We start from the raw sequence: 18221 nt of genomic DNA, 5'->3' as shown, positions 1-18221 counted from the left end.
GCTGCGATGAACACTGGGGTACATGTGTCTCTTTCAATTCTGGTTTCCTCGGTGTGTGTGCCCAGCACTGGGATTGCTGGGTCATATGGCAGATCTGTTTTCAGTTTTTTAAGAAATCGCCACACTGTTCTCCATAGTGGCTGTACTAGTTTGCATTGCCACCAACAATGTAAGAGGGTTCCCCTTTCTCTGCACCCTTTCCAGCATTTATTGCTTGTAGACTTTTTGATAGCAGTCATTCTGACTGGGGTGAGATGGTACCTTATTGCGGTTTTCACTTGCATTTCTCTGATAATGAGTGATGTTGAGCATCTTTTCATGTGTTTGTTAGCCATCTGTATGTCTTCTTTGGAGACATGTCTGTTTAGCTCTTTGGCCCATTTTTTGATTGGATATTTTATTTTTCTGGAATTGAGCTGCAGGAGCTGCTTGTATATTTTTGAGATTAATTCTTTGTCAGTTGTTTCATTTGCTATTATTTTCTCCCATTCTGAAGGCTGTCTTTTCACCTTGCTTATAGTTTCCTTCATTGTGCAAAAGATTTTAAGTTTAATTAGGTCCCATTTGTTTGTTTTTTCTTTTATTTCCAATACTCTGGGAGGTGGGTCATAGAGGATCCTGCTATGATTTATGTCAGAGAGTGTTTTGCCTATGTTTTCCTAGGAGTTTTATAGTTTCTGGTCTTACGTTTAGATCTTTAATCCATTTTGAGTTTACTTTTGATATAGTGTTAGAAAGTGTTCTAGTTTCATTCTTTTACAAGTGGCTGACCAGTTTTCCCAGCATCACTTGTTAGAGATTGTCTTTTCTCCATTATATATTCTTGCCACCTCTGTCAAAGATAAGGTGTCTAAAGGTGTGTGGATTTATCTCTGGGATTTCTATTTTGTTCCATTGATCTATTTTTATGTCTTTGTGCCAGTACCATACTGTCTTGATGACTGTAGCTTTGTAGTATAGTCTGAAGTCAGGCAGGTTGATTCCTCCAGTTCCATTCTTCTTTCTCAAAATTGCTTTGGCTATTCAAGGTTTTTTGTATTTCCATACAAATTGTGAAATTATTTGTTCTAGTTCTGTGAAAAATACAGTTGGTAGCTTGATAAGGATTGCACTGAATTTATAGATTACTTTGGGTAGTATACTCATTTTCACTATATTGATTCTTCCGATCCGTGAACATGTTATATTTCTCCATCTATTTGAGTCATCTTTGATTTATTTCATCAGTGTTTTATAGTTTTCTATATATAAGTCTTTTGTTTCTTTAGGTAGATTTATTCCTAAGTATTTTCTTCTTTTCGTTGCAATTGTGAATGGAATTGTTTCCTTAATTTCTCTTTCTGATTTCTCATTGTTAGTGTATAGGAATGCAAGGGATTTCTGCGTGTTAATTTTATATCCTGCAACTTTACTACATCCATTGATTAACTCTAGTAATTTTCTGGTGGAGTCTTTAGGGTTTTCTATGTAGAGGATCATGTCATCTGCAAACAGTGAGAGTTTTACTTCTTCTTTTCCAATCTGGATTCCTTTTATTTCTTTTTCTTCTCTAATTTCTGTGGCTGAAACTTCCAAAACTATGTTGAATAGTAGTGGTGAGAGTGGGCACCCTTGTCTTGTTCCTGATTTAAGGGGAAACACTTTCAATTTTTCACCATTGAGGATAATGTTTGCTGTGGGTTTATCATATATGGCTTTTATTATGTTGAGGTATGTTCCTTCTGTGCCTGCTTTCTGGAGGGTTTTTTTTTTATCATAAATGGATATTGAATTTTATCAAAGGCTTTCTCTGCATCTATTGAGATAATCATATGGTTTTTATCTTTCAGTTTGTTAATGCGGTATATCACATTTATTGATTTGCGAATATTGAAGAATCCTTGCATCCCTGTGATAAAGCCCACTTGGTCATGATGTATGATCTTTTTAATATGTTATTGGACTCTGTTTGCTAGAATTTTGTTAAGGAGTTTTGCATCTATGTTCATCAGTGATATTGGCCTGTAGTTTTCTTTTGTTGTGTGGCATCTTTGTCTGGTTTTGGTATCAGGGTTTGGTAGTCTCATAAAATGAGTTTGGAAGTTTACCTTCCTCTGCAATTTTCTGGAAGAGTTTGAGTAGGATAGGTGTTAGCTTTTCTCTAAATTTTTGGTAGAATTCAGCTGTGAAGCCATCTGGTCCTGGGCTTTTGCTTGCTAGAAGATTTCTGATTACACTTTCGATTTCCATGCTTGTGGTGCATCTATTAAGATTTTCTATTTCTTCCTGGTTCAGTTTTGGAAAGTTATACTTTTCTAAGAATTTGTCCATTTCTTCCAAGTTGGCCATTTTATTGGCATATAGTTGCTGATAGTAGTCTCTTATGATCCTTTGTATTTCTGTGTTGTCTGTTGTGATTTCTCCATTTTCATTTCTAATTTTGTTGATTTGATTCTTCTCCCTTTTTTTCTTGATGAGTCTGACTAATGGTTTGTCTATTTTATTTATCTTCTCAAAGAACCAGCTTTTAACGTTGTTGATTTTTGCTATGGCCTCCTTTGTTTTTTTCTCATTTATTTCTGCCCTAATTTTTATGACTTCTTTCCTTCTAACCCTTTTCTTCTTTTTCTAGTTGCTTTAGGTGTAGAGTTAGGTTATTTATTTGATTTTTCTCTTGTTTCTTGAGGTAGGCTTGTATTGCTATGAATCTTCCCCTTAGCACTGCTTTTACTGAATCCCATAGATTTTGGGTTGTTGTATTTTCATTTTCATTCATTTTTATGCATATTTTGATTTCTTCTGTGATTTGTTGGTTATTCAGAAGTGTATTGTTTAGCCTCCATAAGTTTATATTTTTAATAGTTTTTTTTCCTGTAGTTGACATCTAATCGTACCTCATTGTGATCAGAAAAGATGCCTAGAATGATTTCAATTTTTTTGAATTTACCAAGGCTAGATTTATGGCCCAGGATATGATCTATCCTGGAGAAGGTTCCGTGTGCACTTGAGAGAAAGGTGAAATTCATTGTTTTGGGGTGAAATGTCCTATAGATATCAATTAGGTCTAACTGGTCCATGGTATCATTTAAAGTTTGTGTTTCCTTGCTAATTTTCTGTTTAGTTGATCTATCCATAGGTGTGAGTAGGGTATTAAAGTCTCCAGCTATTATTGTGTGACTGTTAATTTCCCCTGTCATACTTGTTAGCATTTGCCTTAAATATTGTGATGCTCCTGTGCTGGGTGCATATATATTATAATTGTTATATCTTCTTCTTGGATCGATCCTTTGATCATTATGTTTCAGTTTTTTCTGAATGAGGCTCGAGGTCAGCGTCAAACTCTGGTCAATAGAAAATAGAGGAAGCTGTCCCTCAGGCAAAGTGTGCTCTGATTTCCATAAAAAATAATTTAGGAAGTTTTCTCCCCATGTTCATACGTTGGGGGTTGTCCTTCCAGTTTTTCCTGAATGCCTAACAGATATGTCCATATCTTTTTAGTCAAACATACATACATATTATTTCTTTTGCCCTATCATTCATTTATTGACCAAACATTTGCCAAAAGTTCACTGTATACAGGGCACTGTCCTAAGAATTCTGTCACAGGCAACCAGCTCATCTGCACTGAAAAAGTCAATCAGAACAGAAATCATGGGCAAGTTTTTTGATATATCAAAACTTTCTTCACTTTTACTAACTTACGGTCCCAGAAAAATAACTGCTCAAATAATACTCTGTAATTAATAAGCAAATGGGTATAATTTCTAAAGACCTCAACGTCATTAAACAAATAGATTAATCTGGAGAGGTATTGTGTCAAGTATTGTGGTAGGCATTGGGGATATAAAGATAATAGTTACTTATCCTTAAGGAGCTCCCATTCTGTATGAGGGTGGAAAGCAAGGTAAATATATACATTAATCCTAATATAGTATGCTTATTATCACACAATGAATATTGAAGCAATATGTTACAGAAATGCATGACTAATTCTGCTAGTGTGGAGAAGTCAGGTTTCAGAAGGAGGTAGCATTGATATTTGAACTGGTCCTTGAAAGATAAATAGTAGAATTTGATCAGAAGTAGAAGGAAGAAGCATACTTTATGTAAGAGAAACAGGATGAAGAAAGGCACAGAAACCTAACTATAACATATTCAGTTAAAAACCATTTCAATATGGATGGAGCACTCAAAGTAAGAAATGAAACACTAAAATATATAGGGGAGTAGAAGCTGAAGCTGAAGTTAAAAAATCAGACTTTATCCCATAAGTCTGAGGAACAGAAAAAGATTTTTAAATAAAAACATAACAGAACCATATTCAATGCAAGCTTTTAAGCATCTCCAGTGTGCCATGCATGGAGCTAGGTTCTGTGGCTGGAATAAAACGATGAATAAGATATGTTCCCTCCCCTCAAGGCCCTACTTGAGACAGATACGTTGGTCAATTTTGTGGATGAGGTAGGTAGCAAGGAGAGACTGAACCGGGGGAGGTTAGTAGGAAGACTGGTGCAATGGTGCCAGCTAGATTATATAACAAAAAAGAAGGCATCCTGCAGTGGAAAAGGCACTGGCAAGAAAATAAGATAGCGCTTAGTTCAAATCTTAGATTTGCCAGAATAAATAGATGACTTTTGGAGCAAGTTACTGAATTTCTTTGTAGTTTCAGGTTTCCTTGTATGTAAAATATTGATCATAATACATATTTTTTCAGAGTCGTTATTAAGACTAGAAATAATATTCTAAACCACATGGTGGTGGTGGTTTAGTTGCCAAGTCATGTCTGATGCTTGTGACCCCATGGACTGTAGCCCACCAGGTTCCTTTGTCCATGGGATTTCCCAGGCCAAAATACTGGAGTGGGTTGCCATTTCCTTCTCCAGGGGACTTTCCTGACCCAGGGATCGATTCTAAACCATATCTAATGCTTACTTCAATAGATTTTAATGATAATTATTAATAAAAGAATACAGATATACGAGATATTTAAGAGATCATAAAAGTAGGACTTAGTGACTGTGGGGAAGAAATGAGGATTCAAAAGGTTTAGAGTAGGTGATGGAGTCAGCCTGGCCTAGGTTTTACCCCTCAAGGCTAAATTTATGCTTTAAGAAATGTGGTATTCCTCTACAGAGGATCCATGCTTTATAATTTGTTTTTGATGCTTTTGAACTGTGGTGTTGGAGAAGACTCTTGAGAGTCCCTTATACTGCAAGGAGATCCAACCAGTCCATTCTAAAGGAGATCAATCCTGGATGTTCATTGGAGGGACTGATGCTAAAGCTGAAACTGCAATACTTTGGCCACCTCATGCGACGAGTTGACTCACTGGAAAAGACTCTGATGCTGGGAAAGGTTGGGGGCGGGAGGAGAAGGGGACGAGCGAGAATGAGATGGCTGGATGGCATCACCGACTCTGTGGACATGAGTTTGAGTGTACTCCGGGAGTTGGTGATGGACAGGGAGGCCTGGCGTGCTGTGATTCATGGGGTCGCGGAGAGTCGGACACGACTGAGCGACTGAACTGAACTGAACAATACATTTCAATGTATATTTCCCAATTCAAGTACTATTTATATAATGAAAAGGAGATTAATCCTGGGTGTTCATTGGAAGGACTGAGGCTAAAGCTGAAACTCCAATACTTTGGCCACCTCATGCGACGAGTTCACTCACTGGAAAAGACTCTGATGCTGGGAGGGATTGGGCGCAGGAGGAGAAGGGGACAACAGAGAATGAGATGGCTGGATGGCATCACCGACTCGATGGACATGAGTTTGAGTGAACTCTGGGAGTTGGTGATGGACAGGAAGGCCTGGCGTGCTGTGATTCATGGGGTTGTAAAGAGTCGGACACGACTGAGCAACTGAACTGAACTGAACTGAAGGCAGTCTGCCATCAAATAGGAATTCTCTTAAAGATTTTTAGAAGTTAATTCCAAGTCCAAGTGTTCATTAATCCAACTCAACCTTTATATAAGAATGAATCAGAAAAATATTCTATGCCTTCCTGATTAGTAAAGGACTCTAAGACTAGATGATTAACTTAATGCAATAAAGTAATAAGTTCCAGAAAGCCAGGCTAAATGGAGAATATACTCTTAAATGCCTAAGTGGAGAGAAAAGACAATATTTCAGAGGATTACAGGTTTTTTTTTTAATCTTTATGTATTCTATAATGAGCTAAAATAGAAAGACTTAAAATATTTTGGAAGATTCTTTTCCCAATGAATAAGTGGTGCTGATTCCTATAATAATGTATTTTATGAATTTCTATTACAACATTCATAGGTGTGGAAATTCGTTTTATGCATTATATTTTATTACAGTAGTGTTGGCTAAAATACCACACTGTTCATAGACAGGAAATGACTGAAAATAAACCAGCTTCACTGTATGCATCCAATGTAAGCAAAGAAAACATTACACCATGTACTTTCCCATTTCTGGCAGGGGAAAGAAACCTGTAATATGTCATTTTGCTATAGAGCTGTCCCAAGTACAGTGAACAGTGAAATCATTAGTGGGATATACCAAAGTTTTACAGAATTTCTTCCTTTTATGCGACTATAATTTTTTCATGGACACTTATTTCCAGGCGTTTAGTTACACACCCATAAGTAAAGTTCACAGACATTATAACACAAGAATTAGCCACTTTTTTGGCATTATGAAATACTAAAGATAATAAATGGGATTGTTAAAAATGGAAAATCTTATGAAGCATTAAAAAGCAAATTGGAACCCTAAGGAAGAGACTCTGTGGCCCTCTGACTTTCTACCTTCAGATAGAGCCAGGCTCGTATCATTCCTGAAAGATGAAATTTAATTATATTTTTAAAGACTTACAGAGAATGTAGTAATAAAACTTCTAATACTTAAAATGTTTCACTTTGTGTTTTCAGATAAAATAGTTGATAGAATTCGCATGTGTTTGAAAGCTCTCCCTCCAAGATCCCATTAAGGTAAATAAAAGGTTATAAACTCACAATAACGACAAGTAAAGAGGACAGGGGAAGACAGACTTTAGCACGAAGTTTCAGCAAATTTCTGGAAGCTGGAAGGTGAAGAATTTTGAGTGAGGAAGGACAAAGGAAACCATAGCTTTGAATATGAATATGAAGTGGAGACAAGAACAAAAATGTCAGCCAAGATGCCCAAACTTTGGAAAAGAATGAACAGAGATACGATGGAAGATGGGAGTGAGAAGTGAGACTAACACAGGGAAGGGGCATTAATTGAAGATCTGCAAGGACCCTACTACTTCTTTCTTCCATTGCCAATAAAACAGGCAGAGGGACACTGTAGTTGATTTGGAAAAGGAAAGAATACTCAACAAATAACACTGAGCAACTGGTTATTCCTAAAGGGAAAAACAAAGAAATTCAACCCAACCTCAAACTTACAAATCAGTTTCAGATGTAATAAAGACTAAAATATGATAAGCCAAATTTTAACCTTAATTCAAATGGGTAAACCATAGAAGACATACATATTGGTATCTTCAAAATACAAATGGTATTTAAAGTCAAACAAATATATGATATTGCTGAGGGGGAAAGTAGAGAGAGAAGAGAAAGCTCAGGACTAAAATCAGAGGAATTCTACCATCTAGAAGTTGAAAGGACAGACGTACTTGAGGATATGAAAAAGACATATAATCCAAGTAAAAAGTGAATACTACTAGTAATATGATGCAAAATAATAAACTGTAAACAACGGTCCAAAAGGAACGAGTGAGATTAAATTAGGTCAGGGAGGTTGCTGCTGCTAAGTCACTTCAGTCGTGTCCAACTCTGTGTGACCCCACAGACGGCAGCCCACCAGGCTCCCCCGTCCCTGGGATTCTCCAGGCAAGAACACTGGAGTGGGTTGCCATTTCCTTCTCCAATGTGTGAAAGTGAAAGTGAAGTCGCTCAGTCGTGTCCGACCCTTAGCGACCCCACAGACTACAGCCAACCAGGCTCCTCCATCCATGGGATTTTCTAGGCAATAGTACTGGAGTGGCTTGCAAAAAAGTGGAGTCTACTTAATAGATAAATAAGAAGTTCAAAGAAACTGAAATGTGGCAAAGGACGCACAAATCTCTTTGTAAAAGAAACAAAAGCAGGCCATCAGAAACCCCAGATAAAAACAAACTATGTAAGAAAGGCAGGGCTCAAATATGAAGCAAACTAAACTGTGGCATGGTTTTGAACAAACTTTGAAGCATAACCTTTGAATCTGATACTAGGGCTAGTGTTTTTGAATGGTTTAGGAAGCAGAAAATAAGATATAAGTATACAACTTGACTCTCAAGTAAAAAATAGTCACATGATAATTACATAATCACAGAAATTTAAACACTTTATCAGTTTTCAATCTTTGAAAGTGCAAGTGCAAGTTGCTCAGCTGTGCCCAACATTTTGCAATCCCATGGACTGTGGCCCGCCAGGTTCCTCTGTCCATGGAATTCTCCAGGCAAGAACACTGGTGTGGGTAGCCATTTGCTTCTCCAGGGGATCTTCCCAACCTGGCGATCAAACCCAGGTCTCCCTCACTGAAGGTGGATTCTTTACCATCTGAGCCACCAGGGAAGCCCAAGATTACAGGAGTGGGTGGCCTCCCCTTCTCCAGGGGATCTTCCCTACCCAGGAATCAAACTGCGGTCTCCTGCATTGCAGGCGGATTCTTTACCAGTTGAGCTGATCTTCAGAAGCTACCAAATGACAAATGTAATGGTTATAGAACAAATATAAATAATACTGATCGTGAAATATAAAAGTATAGTTCATAGAATACAACAAAATTAGAGTACCAAAGAAAAGAAAAAGGCAGGATAGAGAAGCCTGAAACTCCATCTCTCCACAAAGGCAACAAATATGATAGCAAAAACTATCAGAATCAACTTTTTCAGAATTCTGGAATCTAAGAAATACTACAACAATCAGGGGAATGTTTAATGAAGAAAAACAATGCTGATTTTTACAGAATTTAAGACAATTCTGTGGCATTTAAGGTTACCCTGTCCCCATCCCCTACTTCCCAGCTCAGTGGCAGCCTTGAACATGACAGCTCACATTCCTTGTGTGGGCTGCTGGTACCAGAGGAAGCAATACATATCTTACTATAAAAAAAATAGTAGTTATACGTTTTGACATGTCTAGTAGCTCGCCAAAGGATCAGCTCAAGGACTTGCCTTTGTTTCCCTGCCTCTGAGCTTCCCCATAGCTGAGGTGGTTTCCTGGGTGGCAGTTTTCAAAAGTATTTAAAGGGAAAAATGTATTTAGCTGCTGCTATACAGGGCAAACAACAGATAGATCAAAAAGACAAAGAAACAAGAATCTGGGGAAGAAGATATTTAGGGGAAGAAGGACTTTGGGAAGCTCCTGTGTATTCCAAGGAATCTACAGGGTGACACTTATGTCCACATTTATGCTCAGAAAAGACCTGAGAAGACTCTAAACGTCAACTCCAACTGTGGAAGGACAAAGATAAACAGATTCTTAAAAGCAACAAGAGAGAAATGACTAGTCTTGTATTAATAAAAAGAATCTTCAATAAGATTAATAGCCAACTTCTCATCAGAAACCATGGGAGACACAGGCAGTCGGATGGCATATTGAAAGGAAAAAAACCCCAAAAACTGTTAACCAAGAATTCTGTATCCAACAAAATTGTACTTCAAATCTGAGGAAGAAATTAAGACATTTCTAGATAAACAAAAATTGTGATAGTTCATTGCCAGTACACCTGCTCTATAAAAAAATGCTAAAGTAGTCCTTTAGATTGCAATGAGAGGAACCTGGACCATAACTCAAAGTCACATGAAGAAACAAATAGTAGAGCAGATAATTATACAGATAAACATAGAATCCAATGTCACTGAATTTTTAGTTGGTAACTCCTCTTTATTCTTGCATGATTTAATAGACAAATGCATAAAATAGTACCTATAAATCTATGTTAATGTCCACACAATGTATAAAGACAAAATTTGGAGCTATATGAGAGCGAAATGTTTACAAATTAATACAACTAAATTGGTATTAATGCAAACTAAACTGTTAAATATTAAGATATCAGTTATATTCCTTAGTGAAAGTGTTAGTCACTCAGTTGTGTCTGACTCTTTTGCAACCCCATGAACTGTAGCCTGCCAGGCTCCTCTGTCCATGACATTCTCCAGGCAAGAAAACTGGAGGGGGAACCATTCCCTTCTCCAGGGGATCTTCTTGACCCAGGGATCAATCTGATATACATTCAAAGATTTGGTAAAAATGGAGTCAGCAAGATATACTTAAAAGAGTGAAAGTAAAAGTTGCTTAGTTGTGCCTGACTTTTTGTGACCCCATGGACTATACAGTCCATGGAATTCTCCAGGCCAGAATACTGGAGTGGGTTGCCATGCCATTCTCCAGGGAATCTTCCCAACCCAGGGATCGAACCCAGGTCTCCAGCATTGCAGGTGGATTCTTTATCAGCTGAGCCACCAGGGAAACCCACTTAAAGAGTAGTCAGCCATAAAAAACAACAAAATAATACCAATTTCAGCAACATGGATGGACCTAGAGATTGTCAAATTAAGTGAAGTCAGACAAAGACAAATATCATTTGATATTGCATATACGAAGTATCTTTTAAAAAATGGTACAAATTAACTCACTTACAAAACAGAAATAGAGTCACAGATGTAGAAAACAAACTTATAATTACCAGGGGGAAAGGAGAGAGGGAGGGAATGAGGGATATATACATGCACCACTATATATATATATATATATATATATATATATGTGTGTGTGTGTGTGTATATAAATAAAATAGATACCTAATAAGGATCTACCATATAGCACACTCTACTCAATATTCTGTAATGGCCTATATGGGAAAAAAATCTAAAAAAGAGTAGTATATGTATATGTATAACTGATTCACTTTGATGTACACCTGAAACTAACACAACACGGTAAATCAACTATACTCCAATTAAAAATTTTAAAAATAAACAAATAATTAAAATAAAAATTAAATTAAAAAAAAGTAGCCACAGAGGTAAAAGGAAAATCAAGTGAATGTGCTCTCAAGAATATTAATGCAAAGATCCTATCAACAATGAGTATCAACTATGTCAATCGGTGTGGCATGTTCAAGCAAAATAAGAACCTGAAGTTCAAAAAGTCAATCTGGATTCTCTGTTTAAGAGCCTTTCATGTAGGCATACACAAGGGAAAATAAGCTCTTTAAGAAATATTCCTACCTTTCCAATGTAACTGATTTTACAGGAATCACATAACCACAAGCCAAACTGAAAAAAAAAAAAAAAAGATCTACAACTACTAGAAGTTGTAATTTTGCAGTATAGTCTCTACTAATAATTTCTTGTCTATCTCTAAAGTGTTACTTTTCTGATTTCATAGATAAATGTCATCTGTGTCTCCTTGAATTAAAAGTTTTTAGATCATCAAAAAGGGTCAGACCATGATAATGTAATCATGTCTCCATGGCACATTGACCTTACAACCGTAGAAATTTTTGCCAGAAACTGTGGATGTCTTTCCTAATAATTCATTACTGCTCTCCACATCCTCTGCACTGAACCCACACATCAATTTTCCCATCTCTTCCAAATTCTTCATTTGTGCTCTTTCCTTAAAAAACCTCTAGCTTTGTGGAACTCCTAATAAAAGTTCTGAAACTCTTGGGAGCAATTTTAAGTCACAGTAATTTTCACTAGCAGATACTTCTTTCTCTTGGAACCAATTGTATTTTAGAAGGTCACAAAATTTTTGGAAGAAAGTTGTTTTAAAAGTTTAAAGTGTCAGGAAAGTCACATTAATAGTCTGGAGTCCACCTGTCGGTCTGCCTAATAGTCAGAGTCCAGCAATCAGAGATAGTTTTGCCAGGTGAAAGAATCAATTAATTAACAATGACACTCCCACAATCACTGCTGCTGCCGACACTAGTAAAATGTGAACAGTGAACATCTCTGTGATAAGGGCATAGGATGCATGGCTGAGACTGGAAGGAGATAACGCTGGTCACCGTTGAATACTCTGGCCCTTGGCTCCACACCTAGTTCTATCATCAATAACTTTAATGTCCACACAATAATAACTTCAACTCATCTTCTCTCCTCTTCTCCTCTCCTTACTGATTTCTACTTTTCTCCAACAACTCATTCCCAGGGCCACAGTGGCCTCCAAAGTGTTTTTTATGTTATTACTAACATATATTCCATCTCTAAAATCTTCAACTTCAAAAACTTAATTTGACTATAAATTCCCACTAGTTCAGCTCACTACTAACCCTATTACTTTATGTAATTCTCATCTTTAATTTCATTAAGCCTTCTAGTCCCAGAAATACTACATTTTCTCCCAATTCATTGGCAACCTTCTACTTTTCAGTTATTTAAAAATATCCTAGACCATATGACCTATCATTTCTTTCTTTTGACATTATACTTGAATTTTTGAATTCCTTATTTTTGATCCTCTATTTCCTTATTCTTTCTTGGATATTTAGCTTTTCAACCTATTTACCTATAACAAACCTTCAGTGTATTAAAAAGCAGAGACATCACTTTGCTGACAAAGGTCCACAAAGTCAAAGCTATGATTTTTCCAAAAGTCATGTATGGATGTGAGAGCTGGACCATAAAAAAGCTGAGAGCTGAAGAATTAATGGTTTGGAATTGTGGTGCTGGAGGAGACTCTTGAGAGTCCCTTGGACAGTAAGGAGATCAAACCAGTCCATCCTAAAGGAAATCAAACCTGAATATTCACTGTAAGGACTGATGCTGAGGCTGAAGCTTCAAAACTCTGGTCACGTGATGCGAAGATCCAGCTCACTGGAAAAGACCCTGATGCTGGGAAAGACTGAGGGCAGGAGGAAAAGGGGGTGACAGAGGATGAGACGGCTGGATGACATAACTGAATCAATGGACATGAGATTGAGCAAACTCCAGGAGATAGTGAAGCACAGGGAAGCCTGGCTTGCTGCAATCCATGGGGTTGCAAAGTCAAGACTTAGCGACTGAACAACAGCAACTGATAAATCTTGTCACTCTGTACTCCTGGAATACTCGCTCAACAATTCAGACTAGCTGCTACAGTTTCATGGTCTATAACTTCCTTTAGTTCCTCAGAATTTTCCTTCAACATCTCAACGCATCCCCAGTTAGCTCCCTAGTATACCTGAAAAATGTAGAGATATACCATGATTTTTAAAGTGATGATTTATTATCTTACAAATGTTAATCCTACTGAAATAAACAACTTAAATGCCATTTGAAAAAGATTCTTAACTTTCCATTTAGATTAAATGATTTTAAAGCTCATATGTAAGAACAAGGGTGTGAGAATTGAAACTTTGAAAAGAACAGTGAAAGCATATTTCCCTTACTAAACATTAAAACTATAAAATGACAATAATCAAAATAGTCTGGTATTGGCATTAAAACAGATAAGTAGGTTACTGAAATGGAATATAAAGTTCAGAAATATATCCAGTATTTATGGGAACTTAATATAAGATGAAAATGACATTCCCATTACAAAAGAGAATAATTTAATTGAGGAATGCTATTAGAAAACTGACTAGTCAACTGGAATAAAATCAAGTTAGGCTCTTACCTAACACCATATATAAAAATAAATTTGATGTATTAAAGAAGGAATTTTAAAACCTTATTAAAACTTTAGAATAAAATTTATAAGGTCATTCAGATAAACTTGGAACTAGGAATCCTTCTTAAGGAAGGTAGAAAAAATATTTTTAAAGAAAAGATAAATCAGAAATAGAACTAATGGGTAGTATTTCATAAATCTAAAGCCCAATGACATAAAGTTTTAATTTTATAAAGTATAGTTATATACAAGTAGAATTATTTTGACATTTAAATAATATTCAATAAAGTTTCAGGGCAATATAAATGATACAACCATTATATAAGTTATCACTTAATTAAAATGTCAATTCTTGTTTCCTTATTTTTCTAGCTGAAAGATCTGAGAAACTCTACATGTGGATACCCAAGTGAGATGAAGGAGGTATGCTGGTCAATATAAATTAATCTTATAACTAAAATTGCTAAAGTATATTTGTCTTTAAAATATATGTCAAACTCTTAACTACAGTAAACTTCCAAAATATTATTCTAATTCCTCTTAAATGACTTATTGATTATACTCTTCATATATGGAAAGCTGAAAGAATACTGGCTGAAAAGCTGAAATAAAAGTTGTATTATATTTAGTTTGAAATGTGTTTCAGGATTTGGTTAGGTCATTAGATAACTGTGCATCAAATGAAACAAAACTGAAGTGCATTCTATCTTTGAGTTTTAGCTTTTCTTTTTAAATTATATATATACACACACACAAATTTTTAAATGATAAACTATGAAGTTATATATGCTTTATATTCCTTTTAATGACTTGATTCTAGCATGCCTTTATGAGCAGAAGTGAAATATGTTAGCCAAGATAGTGTCCTCAGATTTGTTCATAAACCAAGGGATATGTGTTATATGATTTGTATGTCATAGAAGGAAAAGGCTGTGAGCCACTGGAAAAGACAGATACTATAGATTGCAACTGGAGTAACTATTTATGTTTTATGCCAAATTGCTTAACACTGATAGTTAAGGAGTAAGGATTTGTGCTAGCCACTGGGGAAACAACAAAGGTTAATACAATCAGGGTTTTACATTCTAGTGGGAAAGACAAATACAAAACAACTATTCATGTTGTCGTTCAGCCACTAACTTGTGTCCGACTGTGCGACCCCATGGACTATATAGCACGACAGGCCCCTGTGTCCTTCACTGTCTCCCGGAGTTTGCTCAAATTTATGTCCATTGAGTTGGTGATGCCACCCAACCGTCTCATCCTCTGATGCGCTCTTCTCCTTTTTTCTAACTACCCAATGGTTAATTATGGTCATGATAAGTGCTAACAAGGGGAAGCGCAGAGCACTGGGAGAAAACAAGGTATCTGATCTAGCCTACTCTCTGGGAAGTCATCAGGAAAGACTTTTCCTAAGTGAGGTTTGAAGTCAAGACCTCCAGGCTGAATTGCAGTTAGCCAGGGCAGGGTGAAGGAAGCAGGGCAGGGGAGAATAGATCTGTGTGTAGAAGGAGGGTTCTAAGGTAAGAAGTAACCAAACTGGGACTCACTGAGGCTGCAGCATGAGAACAGAAAGGCTGATACTACGGGGCAAGACAGGTAAGGAGGGTAGATGGCCTCACAGTCTATATTAAGTAATCTAGATTTATTCCTAAGAAAAATAAGAAACTACTAAAGGGTTTTTAAATTAGGGGCAAGCTTATATTTTCAATATTTCCACCTTAACGTTTAAAACCTATTGCTAATTGCAGTTTTCTTAAGAAAACTATTTTAAAGTAAACATATGTAAAATATTTTCCCATTTCTGCTCCAAATTCATTTCTCCAAAGATACTAATATCCAGAAAGAATACCACTGCATACCCTGCTTCCTCTGGAAATGTAGAGACGGTGCTTCCATCGTTCTGACAGTGGTCCTGAGAGTCAGAATCTCTTCTATCTTGATTTATAGCAACACTGGTTATTCGATGTTGTTGCAAGTCCCACTTTCGAGCTACATTGTTAATTATTAACCTTTTCTTCTCCTATGAAAAAGTTCATTGTGACAAGAATTACATAATGCAATTTTTGTAGCAGGAGAATCCAAGGAGTATATTGTTTGTACTACTTATCACATATTTAAAAGGAGTCAGTTACTTAAAGCAGCTACCAAATATGTATTTTAAAACACGGTATAAGCAGCCTTTATTCAACCTATACATTTAAACATCTCAAAAATGCTCTATCATTCTTAAAAAAGTATATACAAATAACAATTACTCCTGTTGGACATAAGAAAATTCACTATTTGCAAGTTTAATCTGATGGAAATTTATATATTCAACTGTTACATTTGCATGTGTGCTAGGTCGCTTTAGTCATGTCCCACACTTTGCAACCCATGAATTGTCCAAGAAAGGATATTGGAGTGGGTTTCCATTTCCTCCGCCAGGGGACTCAAGCGTTACGTGAAGTTTAAATTATGTCTTTGTGCTTAAAGATAGTAAGAAAACCTGACAATATTTTAATCTTTCTAACCAATAATTATGGCAAATATGGTGGAGTAATCTCAGAGGGAGGGAGAAAGGAGAGATTGATCAGTGTTCTAAACTACGCAGCATAAATTACAATGTCTGAAAAATAACAAACATATATAGACTATTAAAAGAAATTGTACTAGGTTGAAACATTTCTAGATAACTAGTAGCATCTTAGATTATCCATTATCAAACCTTGTGACTCAGATGGTAAAGAATCTGCCCACAATGCAAGAGACCTGGGTTCAATCCCTGGGTAGGGAGGATCCCCTGGAGGAGGAAATGGTAACCCACTCCAGTATTCTTGCCTGGAGAATCCCATGGACTGAGAATCCTGGTAGGTTACAGTCCATGGGGCCGCTAAGAGTTGGACATGACTGAGCGACTAACACAACTTCTAAATGGTATGTTGGTTAAATCAGAGTGCTGAAAATAGACGACTCCCCTTGTATCTTTACTCAGACAATCATCTTGTGAAAAATCATCTCTGTGGTACTGCCCCTCTTCACCTGCTCCCTTTGGAACTAGTGAAAGCTGTCAGGAAGATTCTTTGCCCATTCCCTCAGTGCATTCACACATGTAGAATACTTATGTTTAGATCCACTTCTTTGCCTGCCTAAAATTTTAGACGGAGAAATGGCACTGGATAGGAATGAAAACTGGTGACAAAGCTTAATTAAAATGAAACATTTTTAAAGTTCTATTTCTGCGTTTAAAAATGTCTTTAACATGGGTTCTTTTTTTTTAAGATTTTAAGTTTTTTATAAGAAAATATAGGTATAAATCTTCATGACATAGGAGTACATAATGATTTATTCATTTTGGTGTCATGTCATTATGACACCAAAAGCACAAGCAACAAAAGAAAAGGGAAAAAAATGAATTTCATAAAAGTTGAAAGCTTTTGTACATCAGTATTTGAAATTTGTTTATATAATTAAATGGGTTCCACTTAGTATGTGTATACTTCTGAGACGTCTTGACATTTTATGTATGTCCTTATCTAAAGGAAGTAGGTATTTGACATTCTACTATAAATTTTTCCCCAAAATCTATGACAAGAAGGCATCTTATCTTAAAGGATTCTATTTCAATTATTTGCAGATGACTTGGGACAACCCAATTCTTAATCTACACAATAGCATTATTTTCACTCAGTGCCAAGGCTATTTTGAAAGAGGCAGGGGCAGTGAGTTAATGGCAGATGGCTATCATGCTGACGCCATGCATGTGGCTTTCTGGCTGACTTGGAGTTGGCAAAAATAAATATTCTTAATGAGGTAGATGTAGCAGTGCTTAGAAAAAAGGCACAAAAGTTTATACCACTCAGTAAGTTAAATTTATAACAAGATACTCTGAAAATGCAAACACTTTTCTATACCAGTCCCAAAGTTAAGCTTTCTTTTATTGGGTTGTTAAAATCAGATCAACACCAGGCTGACAAAGAAAATGGGTATTTTCACCAAGGTCAAGAAAAGGGAGGATATAGTTTAAAACAAGAGCGCAATCTGGGGTCAGGTGGGGATCACTGGCTGGTGAGAGGGGCCAACAAGGGCTCTAAGTGCCTGTGGAGCAGGAAAAAGAACAAAGGAAAAACTAAGATTCTGTAAGGCAAAAGAGGATTCGCCCCCAAAAAAATTTTTATGTTTAAAGATCATGGATGCATCTGGCATATTAGTACAATCACGACTATAGCTAGAGGACAGTCTGTCAAATTTGTGTTAAAGTGATAGTTATTTTAGAAGATGCCAACTTTCAGCTTCTGCCACTTGAGTCTATTCTTTATAAACCAAGCAATACCACACCAGTATACGTCATCACTATTACTTCCATTCATTTTAAAGATTGAAAAGAAAATAGAAAAACAGCAGGACTAAAGATGGATGTCTATACACCATTTCATCGACCAGGATAGGGGGGTGGTTTGGGGATGTTCAAGCACATTGTATTTATTGTGTGCTTTACTTCTAAATTATTATACATTGTGATATATAATGAAATAATTATACATCTCACTGGAATGCAGAATCAGTGGGAGCTCTAAGTTTGTTTTCCTGCAACCAGACAGTCCCATCTGGGGGTGATGGAAGACACTGACATCTGAACTGAGATGAGCGG

At 36.4% G+C, this 18221-nt stretch overlaps 1 protein-coding gene across 6 annotated transcripts in view; it reads right to left on the bottom strand.

Moving 5' to 3' along the window:
- LRRC49 (leucine rich repeat containing 49) overlaps positions 1-18221 on the bottom strand; it is a 162639-nt gene that overhangs the window by 26707 nt on the left and 117711 nt on the right. For all 6 annotated transcript variants that reach the window (XM_055436698.2, XM_055436702.2, XM_055436706.2 and 3 more), the window contains one exon: positions 15451-15611. In XM_055436698.2, coding sequence (XP_055292673.2) covers positions 15451-15611 — 161 coding nt within the window. The remainder of the gene's footprint in view (positions 1-15450; positions 15612-18221) is intronic.

This window comes from Moschus berezovskii, chromosome 9 (genome assembly GCF_049115385.1).
Source record: "Moschus berezovskii isolate FMDL1 chromosome 9, NW_MosBer_1.0, whole genome shotgun sequence".
In the NCBI taxonomy this organism is placed as follows: Eukaryota; Metazoa; Chordata; class Mammalia; order Artiodactyla; family Moschidae; genus Moschus; species Moschus berezovskii.
This window is presented reverse-complemented; position numbering and strand designations above follow the sequence as displayed.